The sequence below is a fragment of the Channa argus genome, chromosome 13 (assembly GCF_033026475.1).
Source record: "Channa argus isolate prfri chromosome 13, Channa argus male v1.0, whole genome shotgun sequence".
Taxonomy (NCBI): Eukaryota; Metazoa; Chordata; class Actinopteri; order Anabantiformes; family Channidae; genus Channa; species Channa argus.
In genome coordinates, this window is record NC_090209.1 from 27410804 (window position 1) to 27433179 (window position 22376).

Below are 22376 nucleotides of genomic sequence, written 5' to 3' on the forward strand. Positions count from 1 at the left end.
TGATGTTTCCTCCTTGAGTTAGATTTTTGCTGCCTTGTACTTCACTTGTAAGTTGCTTTGGATTAAAGCGTCTGCCAAATGACTAAATGTAAATGTGGTTAAGCATCAGTTAAGCATCTGTGACATCCAGGCACTAAAGTTTTATTTTAAAAGGTCATATATTTTTAAAAGGGCATCAGTGGGCCCAGTTTCATCCACATGTTGGCCACATAAAGCTGAGTGTAATTAGCAAAGCTGTGGAAGGAGATCCCATGTCACCTGAAGACACCACCAGAGGTAACATATACAAGTTAAAAAGTAGTACTCCTGCGATTGATCCTTGGAGAACACGAAAGTTATTTCAGAGCTGCCAAACCTTTATCCTGCCAACTAATCTATGAAGATTTCCACCACAGGAAATATGTATCTGTGCTGAAACAAGGGACTTTTAACAATTCTGATGCTTACAATAATTCTGAAATGTGATTACTGAGTTAAACTGCTTCACACCATGGTAAAATAAGACATACAAGCAAATTTCACAAAGTTAAACTGCTTTAATCTGAAATCAAACCCAGTTCTCAAGACAAATAGCAAAAAGAACCCTGTTCTCTCATGCTTATGTTCCCTCTGTGGCATTTGAAGGTCAGAACAAACACAGACTATTGAAGTCACCGACCGGGTGAATTATATGATAAGCAGTACAAAAGTGTTTTTGTTCCTTGTTTAAAGTACATTTACTCAAAACTGTATTTCTCATGCAATACATGTGGACAAAAATTAGTAATCTTAATATAGGGAAATAATAATTAGGTTGTGAAAGGTTCTGATCATGTGACTATGATCGTATGACTTATAGATCTGCAGATACCAAACAGTGATGGAAGCCTAAAACGTTTTGAAAGGTCCCTTTATTTTACTTATTTTACTGTCACCTATAAGAAAAGTGATGAAAATCAGTCTTTACCTGCTGCAGCGTCAATGTTTCCACAGTAAAGGATCGATGATTCGATTGTCATCGAATAATGTAATGTATGTCATTTTGCATCATCAGTCCTTTTCCTTTGGCAAAAAAATTAGCTTTAGTGTTGATTAATGTTAATGTCACCGACTGTCCAAGAAACACTAACTAAATGATAAACACATTTCACTCTGTCGTGACCTTCGAACAAATGAAATTATTTGAACACATAATAAAAGGTTAGGTAAATGTCCAATCTCACTACCATTTCCTTCTATTGCTGTTCCTCTTTTGACACAGTGTCTGTAGAGGCAATGTAAATATGCAGATCGTAATGCAGATATGAATTAATCCCAAAAGGAAATTCCAGTGTAGCTGAAGCCATTTCACCAAGCTCTTAAATACACAAACACAGAGAAGTCAATGTAGTAGACAAAGAGCAGCTTAGGGGTCATAGCCCAAAACAACAAATGAGTGAATAAAATCAATTCAATTCAACTTTATTTATATAGTGCAAATTTACAACAAAGTCCAGACTACACAAGTATTGTAGACAAAACGTCCAGCAGAACCACGCTCAGGGTGGGCGGCCATCTGCCTTGACCGGTTAGGGTGAGTGAAAAGTGAAGGGAGAAAAGAAAAGAGCAACAAAAAGCAACACCAAAACATACAGGTTGGTAGGACACAAAATTAATAGCATACAGTGGTGACAAATAAATGTATAGAGAAAAAGAGAAGAGGAGCTCATTGCACTTGCGGGAGTCCCCCAACACTCTAAACCTATAGCATCTTAAGTAGGAGCTAGTTCAGGTTGACTGAGCAGTTTTAACTATAAGCTTTATCAAAAAGGAAGGTTTTAAGGCTAGCCCTAAAAGTAGAGAGGCTGTCTGCCCCCCGAATTTGGATTGGAAGCTGGTTCCAAAGAAGAGGGGCTTGATAGCTAAAGGCTCTGCCTCCCATTCTACTTTTGCAAACTCAGGGAACCACAAGTAGGCCTGTATTCTGGAATCAAAGTGGTCTAATCGGGTGATACAGAACTATGAGATCTTTTAAATATGATGGAGCTTGACCATTAAGAGCTTTGTATGTAAGGAGGAGGGTTTTGAATTCTATTCTAGATTTAATGGGAAGCCAATGGAGAGAAGCTAGTGAAGGTGAAATATGATCTCTCTTGCTAATTCCAGTTAGCCTTTTTGCTGCAGCATTTTGGATTAACTGAAGGCTTTTTAGTGAGATATTAGGACACCCCAAAAGTAGGGAATTACAGTAGTCCAACGTAGAAATAACAAATGCATGGACTAGTTATTCGGCATCACTTTGAGACAGGATGCTTCTAATTTTAGCAATGTTCCGTAGGTGGAAGGCTGTTCTAGAGATTTGTCTTATATGTGACTTAAACGCCAAATCCTGGTCAAAAATAACTCCAAGGTTCCTCACTGCAGCACTGGAGGCCAAAGTTATTTAATCTAAAGTAACTATATTGTTAGACAGCATATTTTACGGATGCTCATGGATGATACAGCAGTGCTCGGAATAGGTGTTGTGGTGAACTTCCCAGAGGATACATTTGTGATGGTGCTAGAAGTGGTGGTGGTGATAATGGTGGCCCTACGACCAATTGTAGAGCAGATCAGTTTGACAGATACCTGTTAAGGCCAATTCACAATTAGACAAATATATCTAGAGACAGAAATAAACATGAAAACATTTAAACGAAACTAAAACATGAACTTTACTGGAACAATGTCAAGAAGACCTCAGCTTTGGAGAAAGGAGTTAACATAAATGTAAATTTTTCATACGCTTTAAATGGATTTCTGGCCTTAAAATTGCTCGGAATTAAAATTGATCGTGTCTTTTTAATTTTATTTCCAAGTTCACTTATAGAATATCACTCATGTAAACCCATGTGAGCTCAGACTACTACAACAAAAAGAAAACTGTGGACATTTGGTAATCATCCGCCAGGAAATATCCTTTGTACAATGTGCAGTAGTGGAAGACTTCTGATTGGCAGGAACAGATTATTACCAGAATAAGGACTGTACATTAGAACACACAGAAGCTGGTACACAACGTTTAGTCAGTGGATTTCCTCTCACTCCACAATGGTCACCACTGTATGACATTAACTTTGTGTCTTCTTTCTCCCCTAGTAGTCGTTCTCCATCTCTGTCCCTTTCTGCAGGTGTCCCCGGCTTTGGAGCTGTGTGTTTTCCAGTGTGCAGCTACTGGTCCTAGCAAACTGCCCGATGTTTTGTTGTTGCTTTTGTTGTTCTTTTCTTTTCTCTCTCCACATTCCACTCACCCTAACTGGTCAAGTCAGATGGCCGCCCACCCTGAGCCTGATTCTGCTGGAGGTTTTCTAAGGTTATAGGGAGTTTTTCCTCTCCATTGTTGCCTAGAGCTTGCTCAAGGGGGATTTGTTGGGTTTTCTCTATACATTTTGATAGTCTGGACTTTTATTATGTGAAGTACCTTCAGATGACTTTGTTGTAAAATTGGCACTATATAAATAAAGGTATTGAAAGTATTAAGAATTGAATTTCCTCACTTCAAGATAATTACTTATTTTTATTTAAATACACTTAATTTGTGTACAATTATTTATCTATTCTCATATATAAAACTTTTTCAGAGTTAATAGTGTGAGAATCACTGCTGGCAGGTAAGAGCTGCGTGGCTGTTGTGCACGTCAACAAAGGTGAAGTTCTTTCTGTAATGCGTCTTGAACCCAGGCCTGTGGCATGACAAGCAAATGTAAAAAAAACAAAATAAACGTTAAACCCAATGCTTTACCTCATTAAAACTCCAGTGCTGACGAAGAAGAGGAGTTAAGGAGAGGAACGGAGGTTAGTGGAGGAGGACGGACGGACGGGAGGTAAGGGGATAAGGAGATAAGGAGATAAGGAAGAAGGAGTAAGTCGGTAAGGAGTCAGAAAGGTAGGAGCTAGAGAAGAAAAGAATAAGATAGGAAAGCAGGTAAGGGGGAGAGATGGCAAAGAAGTGAGGAGAAGTTGAGGGAAATGGCACAGGAGGTGAAACATTAAGGGAGCGAGGAACGTTTGTTTGAATTTCGGGACGCGGCCCGTACCCGTAGGTAACGACGCTGAACTTTATGCCGGCGGCGACATTAAACAAAGTTAAGCGGTCAAATGATGAAATGAAGTCGCCGGTTTGTGGCGGAAAAATATTCACAGATGATTTATCTGTGACCCAGTTTTATCTCAGAGTAAATAATTCAGACTAAACCCTTAGAATTTGATGATTTTATGTTCACTTCAGAAAAAAAACAAAGTTCCTGTTGTGTTAGCCGCTAGCTGCAGTTAGCATCGCTCAGCTAGGTCCCGGGTTACTCAACCTGGTTAAACTCTTAGCTTGACTCGGTGTCAGGCCACTCGACAGGGTGTTGGGCTTTGTATCGGACACTTAGTCAACAAACGTGTTTTGTCTGCCTTGGTAAACACGGCGTCTGTGCGCTGCTAGCCGGATGCTACACTCAGCTAACGGTTACCGGAGCTAACTAACCTGTGCTGGACTCGCTGCTCCGCCGCTGCCTTTAAACCGTTTCATTTGGATACTTGTATCGAGTTTTACCGGTGTGAACGGACGAGCTGTGAATGTCTAACAGGTGTGTGAGTGACTATATAGCATTCTGGGCTTATTAAAGTGGTTTTAAAGGACAGGTACATCACATACGAGACATTAGTCAGCAGCTGGTCCGTTACCGTGCTGCCGTCTATCGTCCGTAAGTTACATTACAACAAGTAATTTTCTATAAAAGCACTAATACCACGCTGTATAATACTTAAAGTAATGTAATCGCAATGTTTCTTTAGTAAAAATGTAATTATTTACTGTTTGTGTACTTAACGCTGTACTGGGTACTTCATTACAAGTACCACTTCAAATTATTTATTGAAGCTACAGTACTAAGTACATGCTGTAAAATGTATTAAAACTCTCAAAGTATCAATCCTACAATGGTTACCTATTGTAAACTAAGCTTTGATGACTATGTTGTAATAATGAACCAAGGGAAACAGTATAGTCCACACCCACTGATGAATGGGCCACAAAGTTGCTGCTTCTGTGCTTTCATGGTGCGCTCAATCTGATCCCCACCTGCAGGATAAGTGAGTGGCATTCTAGCATAACATAAAAATTGTCTCTTTCCTTCATCAAATGCTACCGCAGGATAAAGTTCCTTCTCCCCCTCTTGGGCCATGTAGTACTTTGAGGCAGATCACGCAGGAGGGCCCAGAACTCACCAGCCGCACTATCAACATTACACTCTCATTGTGCAGGTGAAGACGTGATTGAACGCATCATGAGAGTGCTTGAGTCTGAACTTTTTGGCCAACTGACTGGTACTCGTTGACTATACTGCCTTAATTGGCATCATGGGTTCAGCGATTGGTTCATTGGACTACAGCCAGAAGGCAAACAACATAGGAAATAAAAGTGTATTCTCTCTTTCCCTGATAAAAAGTATTTAAACACAATTAAACTTGATAATTAATAATAATAATAATCAAGTTTAATCCGTTCTAATTTGTTCCTCCAGTTTTTGCTTCATAAATTAGGTTTCTGCAGAAATGTAGAAAGAAAATCGGTGTATTATAATCCTGGCTTATACTTGTGTCAGCAGGTAAAGGTGGAGTTGATTTTAACCACTTTGTGTACTGATAGTACATTAGATTCTCATTTACTAAAGCTGTGAGATACATGCAGTGGAGGTAAAGTAAGAATAAAGTTGCAACACATGGGCTTAAGTAACCAGGTTGCAGTTTTTTTTCAACAAGGCTGATTTCTTTAGTGTCCTGTATACAGGAAACCTGTTTTCCAAAATCAGGGTAGGGGATTAGGGAAACCAGTTCCCCTGGTAGATTTCTGTCGGAGAACACAGATTATAAAAATATGAATATTTTTAATCAGCTTTCTCCAACTGCACATGCTTGTAACTAAAGGCTGCAGACAGTAAGCTGCATGCAGATGAGTGAAAGAATGAATGAAAGAGATTGTTAATCAGTTACCAGGACAATGCCGTCTCATTTTTAAAAAACTAAGTCTGTGTAAGGGCCAATAGAAAATTTAATTTACAAGTGTCTTGTAGAATTCTAAAGAAGTTACTTTCCCCTGTGGGTTTTTAAAATGTAAACTGCTGTGGATCAGCTTCATGTGTGCTGTCACTCTGCTGCAACACAAACACAAACATACACAGGGACACGCAGAGAGAGAGAGAAAAGTTAAAAAGAAGTATTTTCCATTATTATCCAGTTAAATCTGTGAGCCAGGCTTCTAAAATTAGTCTGAGTTGGAGGAGAAATCAGGTAACTCTTCTGCTGTATGTCTACACTCATTTCCTGTAACCAGGTTACTTAAGTGCATGTAAACTCGGTCATTGTAACAGTGTTACTCTACTTCAGACCTCAACATTTAAATAAGATAAGACTCTTTTTGATCCCTGTTGATGGCAGAAGAGGAACAAAATTATTTGAAAATAAATAAGATGAAATAAAAACTTGCACTGCAATAATCTTACAGATTATATTTTTGTCTTTAAACTATTTGTTGAAGACTTCTGTTATTCATAGAATAGAATAGAATCATTGCACATAAAAAGTACAACGAAACTGGGGGTGCTTTTCTAAAATACAGTGCACTAAAATATACTACAATAATAAATAAACAGTTTTAAAATGGAAAAAAATTGCACCTGAGATTTCAATTTAGGTTGTGCAAACAGTGATGACAATAGTAATTATGGTGTATGGATTGTATATATTATGTGTTATGTGACTGTGTGCAATCCAAATGGCCCAGGGGAAAAAACGTTTGTTAGCCTGGTGGTGTGGGACTTTATTGACCTGAAGTCATCATCCAGATGGCAACAGGTCAAACAAGTGATGCCCAGGATGTGAAGGCTCTCCTGTGATGGCCTTGATTCTACTAAGGCTGCGAGACCTGGATATATTTTCCAGGAAAGGCAGAGGGTAGCCAATGATTTTTTTGATCTGTGTTTATCACTCTCTGCATCGTTTTCCTGTTCTCGGCTGTAGAGCATGCGTAGCATACACTCATACAGTATGTCAGTGTGGTCTCCATAGAGGTGTGATTAAAAGCCAGTAGCAGCAGCTTGTCCAAGTTTTTTTTCCTGAGGACCCACAGGAGATGCAGCTGCTGCTGAGCTTTCTTTACTGAGGCCTTGATGTGGGGAGACCAGGAGAGGTCATCTGAAATGTGGGTGCCCAGGTATCTGATACGCTGATATGAGAAAGTTTCCTCACGTTCCTCTTTAATAAAGACGGGGGCTTGGTCTTGTCTATATCTCCTGATTTCCATAAGTAGTTCTTTAGTTTTATGGACATTCAATGTCAGATTGTTCCATGAGCACCAGACAGACATGTTCTATATCTCAACCCTGATGAGGTGATTAGAATCACCGGTGTGGAAATATGTAGTGCTAAAGTGTTGGACACAGTGCAAGTGTGTAAGAGTCAGGGTATACTGGGTAGCACTGAAAATGAGAATCTTATAAAAGCGGTAACACTTTAAAATTTTTATTATTTGTCATATTAAAGCATGATACTTAGAATGTTGTAAGATTGAAGTGGGAATATTGTGATTAAATATAGATTATTTTGACTTTATTCATAAATTTTTATTCAATCATTTGTTTTATCATGGCACACATTGTGCAAGTGTTAAAATGTTCTCTCACTTGTTAAGAAGGAAGATCTGAGTGTGACATTATCATGTTTCTGTAATAATGAGGCTGATGTTCTCTGTGGACCACCCTGGGACCAGGTTCAGTTTGGAACTCTCCTGTGACACGCCTGCTCTTACCGTCCTCTGGTTGGGCCTTGCCACCTGTCCCTCATGCAGCTGCCCTATCAGAAGTTGCCGTCCAAGCTGAGGCGGAGCTCCAGGCTCAGGAAGGTAGCAGCCATGCTGTTCGTCGCCTACACTGCCAGGAAGCTGTCACAGTACGTCTGGAGGCGGATACGGGTGAGACAACGCACAGCAGGTAACACACAAGGTAACTGTGGGTGTGTTTGTTTTGTCAACAGGGTGTGTTTGTTTTGTCAACAGAAGGGTGCATCAGGTAAACCGCTAGGTGGAGACCACTACCCTGAGGGCGAAGCATCCTCCTTCTCCAAAATCGTTGAAAATAGCAGAGAGAAAAAAATTAGTGACCTCAGGTAATGCAAAAGTCTTTCTGAAGACCAATGTGAGTTTTCACTATTGGCATGAGGACATTTCTGCTCTTTCAATATGCAATTTTTCCGATCAGTTTAAAAACAGTAACTCAAAAGGGCAAAGTGTTTAGGAATTTTTGTGAATGTATTAAAAAATGAAATGCACTAATTCACGTAAGTATTAAGACCCTTATTCAGGTTCTTTGTAGACTCCCTTTTTCAGGAATTACAGCTCTGAATCCCCTTGGGAAAACAGATTTAAATGATCGTAGTATCAGGCTGCAACATAACAAAATTGCAAAAGTGAAGGGGTTCTGAATTTTGGGATTTTATATACATAGGTCTTAACTATCTATTACTTTTGCTACAGGGGCAAGACTCATTGAGTAATTCAGAGCACACATATGATGAACCTGACCACAGTTTGGAGCCAAGCAAACAAACTGAATACTTGTAAAAAAGGTCTCACTGCTCAATTTGATACAGTTTAAATTTAAATGTTTTCACTTTATTATGATGGGTTTATTATTTTGAAAGTAAAAAGTGAAAAGTAAAGACATTTACAACAGTATATATATATATATATATATATATATATATATATATATATATATATATATATATATATATATATATATATATATATATATATATATATATATATATATATATATATATATATATATATACACACTTCATATTTTAGTGAATTTAGTTTATTGCTATTGTGCAGAGTTCAGGTTGAGAGTCAGTGAAATACAGTTAGATACAGAAGTTCAAAAAGCCTGTATTACAACCCCAATTCCAAAAAAGTTGGGAAGATAAATGTAAAATAAACGTAAATAAAAGCCGAATGCATTGATTTGCAAATCTCATGAACCCATATTTTATTCACAATAGAACATAAACAACATATCAGATGTGGAAACTGAGACATTTTACCATTTGATTGCAGCAACACATCTCAAAAAAATCGGGGAAACAAAAGGCTGGAAAAGTAACTGCCACAAATCAAAAACAAATAGAGGAGCATTTGAAAACTAATTAGGTTAATTGGCAACAGGTTAGTAACATGACTGGGTACAACAGGAGAATTTCAGAGAGGCAGAGCCTCTCAAATGTAAAGATGGGCAGCGATTCACCAATCTCTGACCAATTGTGCCAAAAAATTAAGGAACAATTTAAGAAAAATACTCCTCAATTTAAAATTGCAAAGGCTTTGAAGATCCCACCATCTACAGTATATAATATCACCAAAAGAGTCAGAGAATCAGGAGGAATCTCTATGCACAAGGGACAAGTCCAAAGGTCAAAAGTGGATGCTTGTGATCTTTGGGCCTTCAAACGGCACAGCAATAAAAACAGGCACTGCTTCTCATTCACTTATTCACACACACGGACTTGCACCCAGATGATGGTGGCTGCACACTGGGAGGAACTTGGGGTTCAGGGTCTTGCCCAAGGACACTTTGACACAAGCTGGGACCGGGAAGCAAACTACTGACCTTACCAACACCACTGGACAACTGCCTTACCAACTGAGCTACAGCCGCCCTTTTCCAACTTTTTGAGATATGTTGCTTCCATCAAATGAAAAATGAGCTACACAGACATTGTGTGACAACCTGTGTGGGAGTGTTGCCTTGCTGTTAGTCTGCATTCTCTCGTAAGGGCAGAACAGGATACACCTAAGTGAAAGTAATGTTGTCCATTTTATAAACGAGTTCAGGGACCAGGTGAGATCATCGTAGACGTGAAGACCAGGTACGCTGGATACATGCTATAATTTAGCACTTTATTGTAGATTGTGTGTACTTGTGGACTCCTGGTCCTCCAGAAGTCCATGATGATCTTGATCATTTGGGTGTTTAGGGCCAGGTTATTGTCTCCGCACCATGCTGCTAGTTGCAAAATCTTATCCCTATAGGCTGTCTCATTATTGTCTTAACTCAAGACCCCTGGTACTCAGAACCGTTGTAGAGTACTGTCTTTTTGTGTCTTCAGGTCTCCGTCAGTGAACAGAGAGTTCGTGCACAGACTGTCTCGGCTGTTGAAGCTGTTGTTTCCTCGTCTTCTGTGTCCAGAGTTTGGTCTATTGGCTTTACATTCTCTCACTCTGATGTCCAGGACCTTCCTATCAATCTATGTTGCTGCTCTGGATGGTCAGTTTCTGTCGGTCCTACCCTGTCTTCCTAACACTTTCTGTCAGTCTTTGTCACTCCACATTCATTCAGATCTGTGACTTTAATGTTGATAGTGTTTTAATTGTTGCAGAAAAGTTAATAATCAATAGTATTGGTCTGTCAGGTGTGATAGTGAAATGTATCGTTCAGAAGGATCCTCAGGCCTTCATGTTGCAGCTCTCTAAGTGGCTCCTAGTCGCAGTTCCTGCGACTTTCATCAACAGCACCATCAGGTTCCTTGAGGGTCAGCTGACCCTCAGCTTCAGGAGTCGATTGGTCAACCATGCCTATGAACTATACTTCAACAACCAGGTAACAAACAGACTCAAGTGGGGAATATCCTGATGATTAAATAGCTGTGTCTAGCGAAGAGACTGACTGGGTAGATGCCAACATTTTTTTCATGTATAACATAAGTTCTGCACTTCAGCAGAGTTTATTTTAGTAACTTTTTCATTTTACTGTTCTGACTAAATTTTAGATTGTACAGTCATATTTTAGTCTGTTTTTTCAGTTCTGCATTTTTTTTTATTTAAATGTTTCTAGATATATTGAGAATTAGATTTATTCTTCAAGTGTAAGGTGTGTCTCAATACAAAACACAATATGAACATCAACAACATGCATACATATATATGCATACACACATAATTCAATTTTTGATACTTTGTTGTGTACAGTTACAGTGGTTAAACAAGTTAATATCATAAAATCTTATTTCAGCATAAAGCACTTTGTACCAGTTTTCTTGTCTAACTGAGTTATGTCCTCTGTTCCCATGTCGCTGCAGACCTATTACCGTGTCAGTAACATGGATGGTCGTCTGGCCAATCCTGATCAGTCTCTCACTGAGGACATTGTCATGTTTTCAGCCTCTGTTGCCCATCTCTACTCCAACTTGACCAAACCCATCCTGGATGTGATTGTCACGTGTTATACCCTAATTCGCACCGCAGAGTCTAAAGGTGCATATGTGGTATTGTGCTCAAAGTAAAGAAAACACGCTGTCTGTGTTACTGTTTAAAGACAGATTGCATCAATGTGATCTTCCTCGTGCAGGAGCAAACACAACGTGGCCGTCGGTCATCGCCGGCCTGGTGGTGGCTCTCACCGCTAAAGTTCTTCGCTCCTGTTCACCACGTTTTGGGAAGCTGGTGGCTGAGGAGGCGAAAAGGAAAGGAGACCTGAGATACATGCACTCACGAATCATCACCAATGCTGAGGAGATTGCATTCTATGGAGGACACAAGGTAAACCAGACTGACCAGGTGCAAGATTGCTTCCCGGTGTAACTACAGATAATTAGATTTACCAGGGGAACCTAGATTCATTATCATCACTGGAAATGTGGGTGTGTGATCTGCAGGTGGAGATGGCCCAACTGCAGAGGAGCTACATGGCTCTGTCCTCTCAGATCCATCAGATCCTGCTGAAACGTCTATGGTATGTCATGTTGGAACAATTCCTCATGAAGTACGTATGGAGCGCCTCAGGTCTGGTGATGGTTGCAATGCCAATCATCACTGCCACAGGATACTCCCAATATGGTAAATACATACCAGTGTTACCCATAATATATTCACTACGGTATACCCAGAAAGTACAGAGTGATATCAGCTGGGTGACATACAGTCATGGTCAAAAGTATCAGTACCCTTGCAATTCTGTCAGAAAATGCAACCCATCTCTCAGAAAATTGTTCCAATTGCAAACATTTTGGTATTCACGTGCATATTGTTTTTGTTTGCACTGGAACAACACAAAAAAAACAGAACAAAACTCAAACTTGATCTGATCTAATTCAACACAGTACCCCAAAAATGCACCGGACAAAATGATTGGCACCTTTAACTTAATATTTGGTAGCCCCCCCTTTGGGAAAAAATAACTGCACTCAATCGTCTCCTGTAGACATGAGTTAAAGGAGACGATATATTGATTGCTCATTGCTGGCCATTTGAGAACTCTCCAGTGCTCTGTTTGAAACCAATTCTGAGTACTTTTTGAGGTGTGTTTCGGATAATTTTCCTGCTGGAACTGGTCACTACGTTGCAACCCAAAAGTCTTTGGTAATCATCAGATTTTATGATACCATTAAACACGGTCAAGGCATCCAGTGCCTGAAGCAGCAAAACGACCCCAAAACATCTTTGAACCTCCACCATGTTTGACTGTAGGGACTGTGTTCTTTTCTTTGAAGGCCTCATTTATTTTTCTGTCAACCGTGCCATGATGTCCTTCACTTCATGGAGACGGATTGATACCCTGTGTCTGCTGATCAGTTTGAATTTGTTTGGAAGTTAATCGGGATTCAGTTGTCTAAATACAAGTTACAGTAGCATCACATGCTTGAAAAGCATTTATTTCTTACAATTCTGACAAGGTGCCAATAATTTGGGCCAGTACATTTGAGTTCTGTGTCAATTTTTATCATTTTCTTCTGTTTTTTTTTTTTTCTATTCGTTCTAGTGAAAACAAAAACAATAACCACATAAATACCAAAACATTTACAATTGGAACAATCTTTTGAGAGAAGGGTTGCATTTTCTCACAGAATTGCAAGGGTGCCGATATTTTTGGCCATGATTTAATGACCTGTGAAATTCAGATTCTGAGGAGGTAAAGCAAGCAGCCATGGTGATGAAGGAGGAAGAGTTGGTGAGTGAGAGGACTCAAGCTTTCACCATGGCTAGAAACCTCCTCAATGCTGGAGCTGATGCTGTGGAGAGGATCATGAGCTCATACAAGGAGGTTAAACATTCTCTACCTTCTCCTCTAAATTCTTCATTTAATTTCTCTCTATCTCTCTCTAGCACTACAATTATTCTCACTAAACCGAAACTGTGCATCTTTATATCCAGGTGACAGAGTTGGCTGGTTACACAGCTCGTGTCTCTGAGATGCTGGGTGTGTTTGAGGATGTGAATCAGGGTATCTATCGTCGCTCTGCACAACAAGATGAGGGGTTAAAAGCAGAACGAAGTGAAGGTGCTGTGGTTCAGCACGGTCAAAGGGTCAGCAGTCATCTGGAGATAAGAGGTGAGTCCTTAGTTTCAGTCCTGGGAGAGGGATGCACTTCTTCCAACAATCTGAAACTACATTTGCTTTAAACTGGATACGTTCTAAAACATTTCAGGAGGTTCAGATTGTTTCTGCATCTACCTCCATCAACATTTAAAAACAGATGACAAAAGAGTGATTGTCCTACTGAGGAGGTGTGGAGGACTGACAACCAAGCCAGCCTCCGAAAAGTGATTTTGCATTATTTATAACAAGCACACAACAGTAATCTTTTAGTTATGGATTATGGACTCTTCATTGAGTAACAATGTAACATTTCAATTCAATTTAGCATCTTATTTATCTTCTTGGAGAAATTTTTTTTAGGCTCAGAGCAAACACACTCAATACTGGGGATACATTCGAGTTAAATAAATGAATATAGTAAATTATAATAAATAATATCAATAATTACAACACTATTGTACAGCTCCATTATTTTAAAATACAGTATCATCATAAAACCATATAAGTAGTTCAAAGATTCCATCATAATTAAAGCATTGTTTCTACCAAAGCTAAAGTTTCTGCATACACACTACAACATTGATTCTTCAGCATCAGATTTTAGGGTAGAACATCGCTAGTATAAGTAGAGCCAAAAATGGCAGAATGATGCTGTTACAGATTTACCAGGGTTAACGTAGTGGGGATGAATGACTTTTATTCATGTTGCAACACATCCTTGCTCAGTGTAGCATCCCTTGGAAAGTTGCTCTCAACTGTTACATGTGTTGAAATAAATAACTGTACAGCAACTCCAATACTGATTCTAGATCAGTGTAACGTCAGTGCTAAACAAGGTGGGGCTGACAGAGATCAATAATAACTGTTACTATGATTTTATAGCTGGATGTTTTAGAAATGAACACAAAAAGAAAGAAATTGCGTTGCAACATACTGGAAAAAAATAAAATTGCTATGATACCTGCTCTGTTTGGAAAGTGTGGTGATTTTGTGTAGGAGTGAATCTGCAAGACATAGCACTTTGAGCATTCTGTTGCATTCTTTCCTTCTTCCCCTCTTTTGACTCCTCCTTCCTTTTATTCAGTCTAAAAAATAATCACACAATTTCCCTATGGGATCAATAGAGTTGATAAAGTTTGAATATTTTTAAAAGGTGAATTATCATCCTCATGAAAGCTAGACATATTTTGGAGGATGTACTGAGATCGGTTTGGATCATGGGACAAACTACTGCTCTGTTCATTGCTAAGGTCGTTACTGATTACCCAAGCATCCTGATTTCTCTGAGGAACCAGATAAGCAACAGGGAAACAGTCAGATGGATTTAGTTCCTGTTGTTGTGCATGTGCAGGTCAAGTGGTCAGTGTGGAGAAGGGGATTCGCTGTGAAAACCTGCCAATCATCACACCAACAGGTGATGTGGTGGTGTCCAGCCTCAACATCCAGGTAAATTATTTTTATGTCTTTCATAAGCACTGAATCACCTGAGCAGTGAGATGGTTGAGTCTGGAGCTAGCTGTTGGATCTTGAATGAGGTTTGGTTGGTCTGAGCTTTACAGGTTTAGCCTCATCACAGCTGCTCTTCTTCACTTTATGCTTAGGGTGTGCCATAAGACTATATCTCCCCGTGATCAAAATTTATAATTTGGTGATAATTACTGTGTGTTAACATAGCACTGTACTTCATATTCTAATGTGAGTGCCTTATGTTCCTACAATTAGGAAGGTGGAGCTCCTATTGAGAGATTTAGTTCAGAGGCTGAGTTCTTTCTCAGTAGTTTGGAAACAGTTCAACAACAAATGAACTGTGAATAAGATTTAAGTTATTTGTGAGGAGCAACAGGCAAAAAAAAAAATTAGTTCTTCCTATAATAGGAGCAGGAGGCACCACATGGTGTCACTGTTGTGTTAAATCTTTATTAACCAGTGGCTGCGCCTGATTGGTGCTTATGTGTTTGTGATGATGTCACCTTGGTACAAAGCACTTCCAGTCCTGTTTCTGACTGCTTTATGGTTTTAATCTCACCATCTTTTCTTCTCCTCCTTTCACAAGTGTCTCCATCCCTGAGGGCAGAGGTCAGATCCTGCAGCTCATTAGCATTTAGTGTTTTGTGTGTGTGTGTGCATTTGTATGTGAGAGAACAACAGCGGGATTATACAGAGAGACATTCTTGTGGTAAAGTCTCAGAGAGGAAGAAGTAGAGATGGAAACATGACAGAAGAAGAAGAACATTGATGGAAACAGAAATGTCTCTCTGTTGTTGGCCGCTTGACCCATGAGCCTTCTGCCCTGGAAGCTGCTCTGTAATTGGTTGCTTGTGAGACATAGCTTGAGCAGAGTTTGGAGGCAGAGAAGCTTATATCTATCCTATGTTAGTGACAAGCATCAGAGGATGGAGGGATAATTTACACATGATCCAATCACAGTTTCCTTCAATTTAAACATCTGCACTAATCCGGAAATAAAGAGTTCTAACCAGTGCCAACATTTAAAAACCTGGAGCCAGGACTTATTTCCAATATCATGCTGCCCTGACTTTAAAATTGAAGCTCAGCAACCACAGCATATTTAAAGAGGAGATTAACTAAAGCACTGAAAACACCCCAACTTAATTTCACTGCCTCTACATTTACACTGTTCTGACTCATTTTAAGGGAAATCCCAGGGATGTTTAAACAACAAGAAGGGCCTCTTTCTTGTCCTTTTGGCTGTTCCCTTTCAGGGGTCACGACACTGAATCATGTGCCACCATCTAACCCTGTCCTCTGCGTCCTCATCTCTCACACCAGCTAACTTCATGTCTTCTCTCACTGCATCCATAAATCTCCTCTTTGGTCTTCCTCTAGACCTCCTGCCTGGCAGCTCCAACCTCAGCATCCTTCTGCCGATATATTCACAGTGTCTCCTCTGAACATGTCCAAACCACCTCAATCTGGCCTCTTTTACTTTATCTCCAAAACATCTAACATGAGCTGTCCATCTGATGTCCTCATTCCTGATCCTATCCATCCTTATCACTCCCAAAGAGAACCTCAACATCTTAAGCTATGTTACCTTCAGCTCTGCCCCCTTCTTAGCTTCAGTGCCACTGTCTGTAAGCCGAACAACATCGCTGGTCCAACCACGGTCTTGAACACCTTTCCTTTCATTCTTGATGATAGTCTTCTTCCTTCTGTCATTCATCAACTCTTCAAAGTTCTCCTTCCACATTTCCATCACACTCCTGGCACATGTTAATACAGTTCCATCCTTATCTTTAATCACACTAATCTGCTGCACGTCATTCCCATCTCTGTCTCTCTACCTCACCAACCTGTAAGGATCCACCTCTGGTTCCTTAGTGTCCAACCTAGCATATAAGTCCTCATATGCTCTTTGTTTGGCCTTTGCCACCTCTATCTTTGCCTTGCGCTTTGTCTCCCTGTACTCCTGTCTACTCTCTTCAGTCCTCTCAGTGTACCACTTCTTAGCTAACCTCTTTCTCTTTATACACTCCTGAACTTCCTCCTTCCACCACCAAGTCTCTCTGTCCACTTTCCTCTTTCCCAATGACACACAGAGTACCCTCCTACCTGTCTCCCTGATCACATTAGCTGTAGTGTTCCAGTCATCTGGAAGTACCTCCTGAACACCCAGAGGCTGTCCTTGCAAACTTCACAACTTTCTTCCTTTTTCCACTTCATCCTATGCTCTGCCTTAGTCCTCTTCCTCACCACCAGAGTCATTTTACACACCACCATCCTGTGTTGTCTGGCTACCCTCTCCCCTACCAATACTTTACAGTCACTGATCTTTTTCACGTCGACACAAGATATAGTCCACCTGAGTGGTTCTACCAGGAAGAAAGTGTTCACAACACCCACTTTCATCATTTTTATAAAGTCTACCACCAACTGAACTTGCCCATAACCTTCTTATCACCTATTTTCCCTTGACCTACATGTCCATTAAAATCTGTACCAATAACTTATTAACTCATTTCAGAATTTCTCCTTCTTTTCTACGTCACAACCTCTAACAACATTGAACATCATGTCTTGAATTTTCAGCTTCAGACTCATCACCCTGTCTGATTCACTTCTAGACAAGAAGAGCCTCTAAATTCAGAAATAACTAACTCAAGATATATTGTTATAATTATTGATACAATCTATATATTATCTATATATTATAATTTTGTCCAGGCCTAATTCCTAGTTTTACTCCCAGTGTATGTTTCACAGAGCCACTGCAGCTGCCTGTAACCACTAACACCATGTCTACACAAAAACACAGTGTGAGCAGCACATTTGACACTTGCCCTTGTGTTCATAGATGGTGCATATTCGTGTTTACTTGTGCATTGTAAACATTTTGTTTACATAGAGCATGCAAAAGCCTACAGGAACACATTGGAAAAGGAAAAACTAGCATTTAAAACATCAACAAAAGAACTATAGGTTTACCAGTAGGAAAGATATCTTTCAATTTTTAGCAGTTTGAATATTAAAACGTGTTTTGGAAAAAATTGAATGAACATATAACACTCAAGAAATACTGTTTGCTGTGGTCAGTAGTAGCACTGATGGAAGAAAAGCTAGATTTCAGCAATGTTAACGCGACACATTTTTCTGTTTTCTGTAGAAATATTTTGATTTTGTGGCCCTCTGTACAGCATTTTACATGCGTACACCAAAAAAGTCGAGTCAACACAGCTAGATTGATTAAAACAGAAGTGTATAGGTTACCTGACATTTAACCATCTTGCTTTCTATCTAGAGAGGTTAAGAATCTCCATAGCAACTTCCTAACCACCACCTGTTTCCTTGCAATTTCACAGAAATGCACCATAGCAACAACATAGACAGTCCTTAGCAACCACCTGCTATAACTCACAGCTAAAACTTTATCCATCCATCCATTATCTGTCACTGCTTATCCTATGTGGGTTGCAGGGGGGCATGAATCTATCCCAGCTGTCATTGGGCAAGAGGCGGGGTACATCCTGGACAGATCTCTAGTTTATCGCAGGGCCACATAGAGACATACACATACAGACAACCATTTACATTCACACCTAAGGGCAATTTTAGATTTTAGATCTGCTCAGAAACCACAATTGCTGAAGCTGCACATCATTTACTATGACTGTGCAGTTACTGCACAGTTACAGCACAGTAGCTGTGTGGTTACAGTTGAAAATATCTGCTGTAATTAAACTAGTGAATTTAGATTTAATTCATGATTGAATCTGTGGACATTTTCTCTCTGTCTCAGGTTGACGAGGGCATGAACGTGTTGATCACGGGACCAAACGGCTGCGGCAAGAGTTCTCTATTCAGGATCCTCAGTGGGCTGTGGCCCGTGTATGGAGGAGTCTTGTACCGTCCAGAACCACAGCACATGTTCTACATCCCTCAGAGGTACTGTACTGTCCAGAACAGCTATTGTATCAGTCGGAGTATCATCACTATTGTTGTACTGTAGTAGTGATGTGTTCTTTACAGACCCTACATGTCAGAGGGGACCCTCAGGAACCAGGTAATCTATCCAGACTCAGTGGAGGACATGGTTCAGAAGGGGGTCACTAATTCAGATTTAGAGGAGATTCTTCGGACAGTTCACCTGGTCTACATCCTGGACCGGGAAGGAGGTCGGTGTGTGTGTGTGTGTGTGTGTATCTGTTGAGGTCAGGATGTTGGAGCTGCTGATCTGCAGGTGAAAATTCTGAAATAGTTTGAACAAGCTGGGTCCCAATGATTTGTTTTATTAAAAACTGGAGCTGAGTAAAAATCCACATGTGGATGTTTTAGATTCTGATGTTATGTGGAGCCACTGATTTTCTAATTTGAAACTAAACCAACAGTAAAACTGTAACATCCAGAACCTGGTTTGGTTTTGTCCTCTGACAGAAACTGTTAAACCACACCAATGAGTCCTATGCTGCACTGGGTCACATGTTCATTAGGAATAATAGACATCAGAGACTAGATCTTTGTTTTTAAAAGTGCATCACATTCTACAGTTTCCTGTAGTGTACTGTAATTTACTACAGTACTGTGTGTGTATGTGTGTGTGTGTGTGTGTCAGGTTGGGAGGCAGTCAGCGACTGGAAAGATGTTCTGTCAGGTGGAGAGAAGCAGAGGATGGGAATGGCTCGCATGTTCTACCACCGGTAAATGTTCACTGATCAATATGACACAGATCTGCCAAGTAAGTTCCTAGTCCAGCTGCTGCACTGCTAGCAGTACAGAGGCTGAAAGTGTGAACAATGTATGCTGGTACAGAGGTTCTGGACGGTCTGGATCACAGACTGAACTTGATGGCTGTTGTCTAATGTTGACTTTATTCTGTAAAGTGCCCTGAGATTACTTTGTTGGCAATTGGTGCTATATGAATAAAGTTGAATTGAATTGAATTACTGACTCTCTCTCTGTATGATGCTGGTGTCTTTTTCTCTCTTCCAGCCCACGGTATGCTCTGCTGGATGAGTGCACAAGTGCTGTCAGCATTGACGTGGAGGGAAACATCTTCCAGGCTGCAAAGGATGCTGGGATAGCTCTGTTGTCAATCACACACAGACCGTCTCTGTGGTTAGTTGTTTTGCCTCAAGTTCAGCAGCTGTGTTTCTTATTCAGTTCTGTGTCCATCCTGCAAGAGGCAGCAGCGCTCCAAGCTGGTCTCAGTTGCCCCACCCTGATCCTCAACCTTCTTCTTCTGTGTCCTCTCCAACAGGAAGTATCACTCTCACCTGCTGCAGTTCGATGGAGAGGGAGGGTGGAGGTTCGAGCCTCTGGATGCTTCCACTCGTCTATCTCTGCAGGTCTGTTCCTCTGTCCTGTCCTGACCGTTCCTCAGTCTGCAGATTTTAGAAACCATTGTCTGATATCCGGGTGCTGGGGTGTTGGATCTTCTTTGGTTCTGGCAGACCAGTCCTAAACTCTGAGCTCCCAGCTTCTTTAAGCAGAGAGTAGACTTGGAGCAATCCCCTTCCCAGGTGTTCTAAAAAACACTGGTATCTGTTATACAGGTAGTGATTTAATATAAACATGAGGACTGAAGTCGTTTCACTTAGAAAATGTCCTCAAAGTCTTTACAGTGTATCAAACTACACTAAATCTGCAGTTTAAAGCTGATGTTTCTGAAATGTTTAAATCACTGCAGCCTCTGCGGGTTACCATGGCAACCACAGTAGCTGCACAATAAAATGCCTCCAGCATATGATGTTGGTGTCGGAGGTCAAAGTGTGAGGAGGCTAAGATCAGCCAATCAGCTTTCTGAGTCTGAGTCACAACTGCATTTTATCATTTAACTGTTTGTAGATGTTTAAAGGATCAACAGTGAATATCCTTTTTCATCTACCTGTTTCCTCTCCAACTCACCTGCTCCCTGATTCGATTCACTGTTGCTGACTGTGATCCAGTCTCTGACTCTCTGGTCTCTGTTCAGGTTTCTGATCAGATCTCAGATTCTCTGGTCTGATCTCTGACCCTTGTCTGATCTGTTTTGATCTCTGAATGTCTGGTCTCGGGTTTTAGGAGGAGAAGCAGCGCCTGGAGAACCAGCTATCTGGGATCCCAAAGATGCAGCAGAGACTGGTAGAGCTGTGTCTTCTGCTGGGGGAGAGGGGGGAGGATGAGAGGAATTGATGAAGAGGACTTACACTCAGCTGTTTTTATCGTTACTACGAAGGTGCACTCAGGAGGTCATGTGACTGAACCTGTGATGACCCAAGCTCTGTCCTGAACATGAACACAACCTGTGTGCCTTTCAGAGAGAAAAATAACTCCCAGGGTGCATTTCGGCAGCAAACAACACTACAGGGAAATCCTGAGCTTGAGACGTTTAGAGACTCATGATAGGAAGAGAGGATATTTACATTAGTTTACTCAATTTTACAGATGCTGTAGTAATTATACTGTACCTTTTAATCTAGTACTTTTTCTCATTAAACATCATTTGGATCTAGTTTCTGAAACAGGTCTGAGTTTTTCAGACTTCAGCTTCCGCAAACTCATGCTAGGATGTTGTGTAAAATACATTTTAAGACAATTCATTTATTTTGAAAACTGTTTGATTGTAAAGAGAACATAAGCACAAATCAAATCAAAACTAAGACATTTTATTGTTGCTTTGTTTGGTTAATTCCAGTAACATATTTCAAAGATTTTGGGACAGGGGCAATAGGATAAACCTTTATTTGTCCCACAGTGGGGAGATTTCCAATTTACAGCAGCAGCATGGCTCAGTAGTAAAAGAGTACAGGTGATGACCTGTCTGCAGTCCAGATCTTTCACCTACTAAAAACATCTGGAGCATTATGAAGAGAAAGTGTTGATCAGCTGAACGCATTTATCAGGAAAGGACTGAGGAAAACCTTCAAATTAACCATTAAATTGTAAATGGTTTGTAATTCATGACTTTTTAAAAATAATTTATATTAAACACAGTGTCCCAGCATTTCTGGAAACCGGGTTGTAAGTAATAGCGGGACATAAAAAACATTTGACTAAGAAGTAGGATGGTATGAAAGCATTATGGGAAGTGTAGTGCTAAAAACTCAGAGCAATCATCACAAACACAAAATGTGTCAGTAAATACCTCACTGTTAAGATCATGAAATCAAAATGCAATCTTTAAAATGTTAAAAGTGATCAGCTGATTTGAGTTATTGAAATTTTCTATTTTACTAATGTGATTAATTAGCTGATTGATAGATCAGTAAAGAACATGAAAACCCTTGAATGTGCAATGATGAAGATGGTGAACATGTGAAGGTGTGAGGATGATGAAGATGCTGGATTAAAAACATAAAAAACTGATCATCAGTATTTGTGTTTTGGTTTTCAAAATAAAGTTCTTCAGAAGAAGAATAGACATTTAAATAGAGACAGTTTTAATTTTAATAATAAGTAATAACTGGCAGTGGCACCATTTGCTGTGATTTATTGAGAATGTTCATGATCAGAATCTGAAGAAATGGGTTCATAAATATTTAAACAAGAATTTTTTTGTGCCTTTGGCCTCTGTTCACTCAACATGTC

General features: G+C 40.0%; 1 protein-coding gene across 12 annotated transcripts; it reads left to right on the forward strand.

Annotated features, from left to right (window-relative positions):
- Nucleotides 1-3718: 3718 nt before the first annotated feature.
- abcd1 (ATP-binding cassette, sub-family D (ALD), member 1) lies at nt 3719-22154 on the forward strand. 12 transcript variants are annotated; one of them, XM_067527891.1, is made up of 17 exons: nt 3719-3821; nt 7751-7951; nt 8036-8145; nt 10147-10304; nt 10450-10637; nt 11116-11290; nt 11385-11575; nt 11692-11872; nt 12934-13076; nt 13187-13364; nt 14704-14798; nt 18610-18755; nt 18840-18985; nt 19423-19507; nt 19800-19925; nt 20068-20155; nt 20871-22154. In XM_067527891.1, exons 2-17 carry the CDS (start codon nt 7823-7825, stop codon nt 20979-20981), a joined length of 2250 nt encoding a protein of 749 aa, XP_067383992.1. In that variant the 5' UTR covers nt 3719-3821; nt 7751-7822; the 3' UTR covers nt 20982-22154. The 12 variants fall into 12 exon arrangements, with proteins under 12 accessions (XP_067383992.1, XP_067383990.1, XP_067383988.1 ...); XM_067527889.1 differs by having other exon boundaries at nt 3821-3867; XM_067527887.1 differs by lacking the exon at nt 3719-3821 and adding an exon at nt 3826-3867 and having other exon boundaries at nt 7718-7951.
- The last annotated feature ends 222 nt before the right edge of the window (nt 22155-22376 follow it).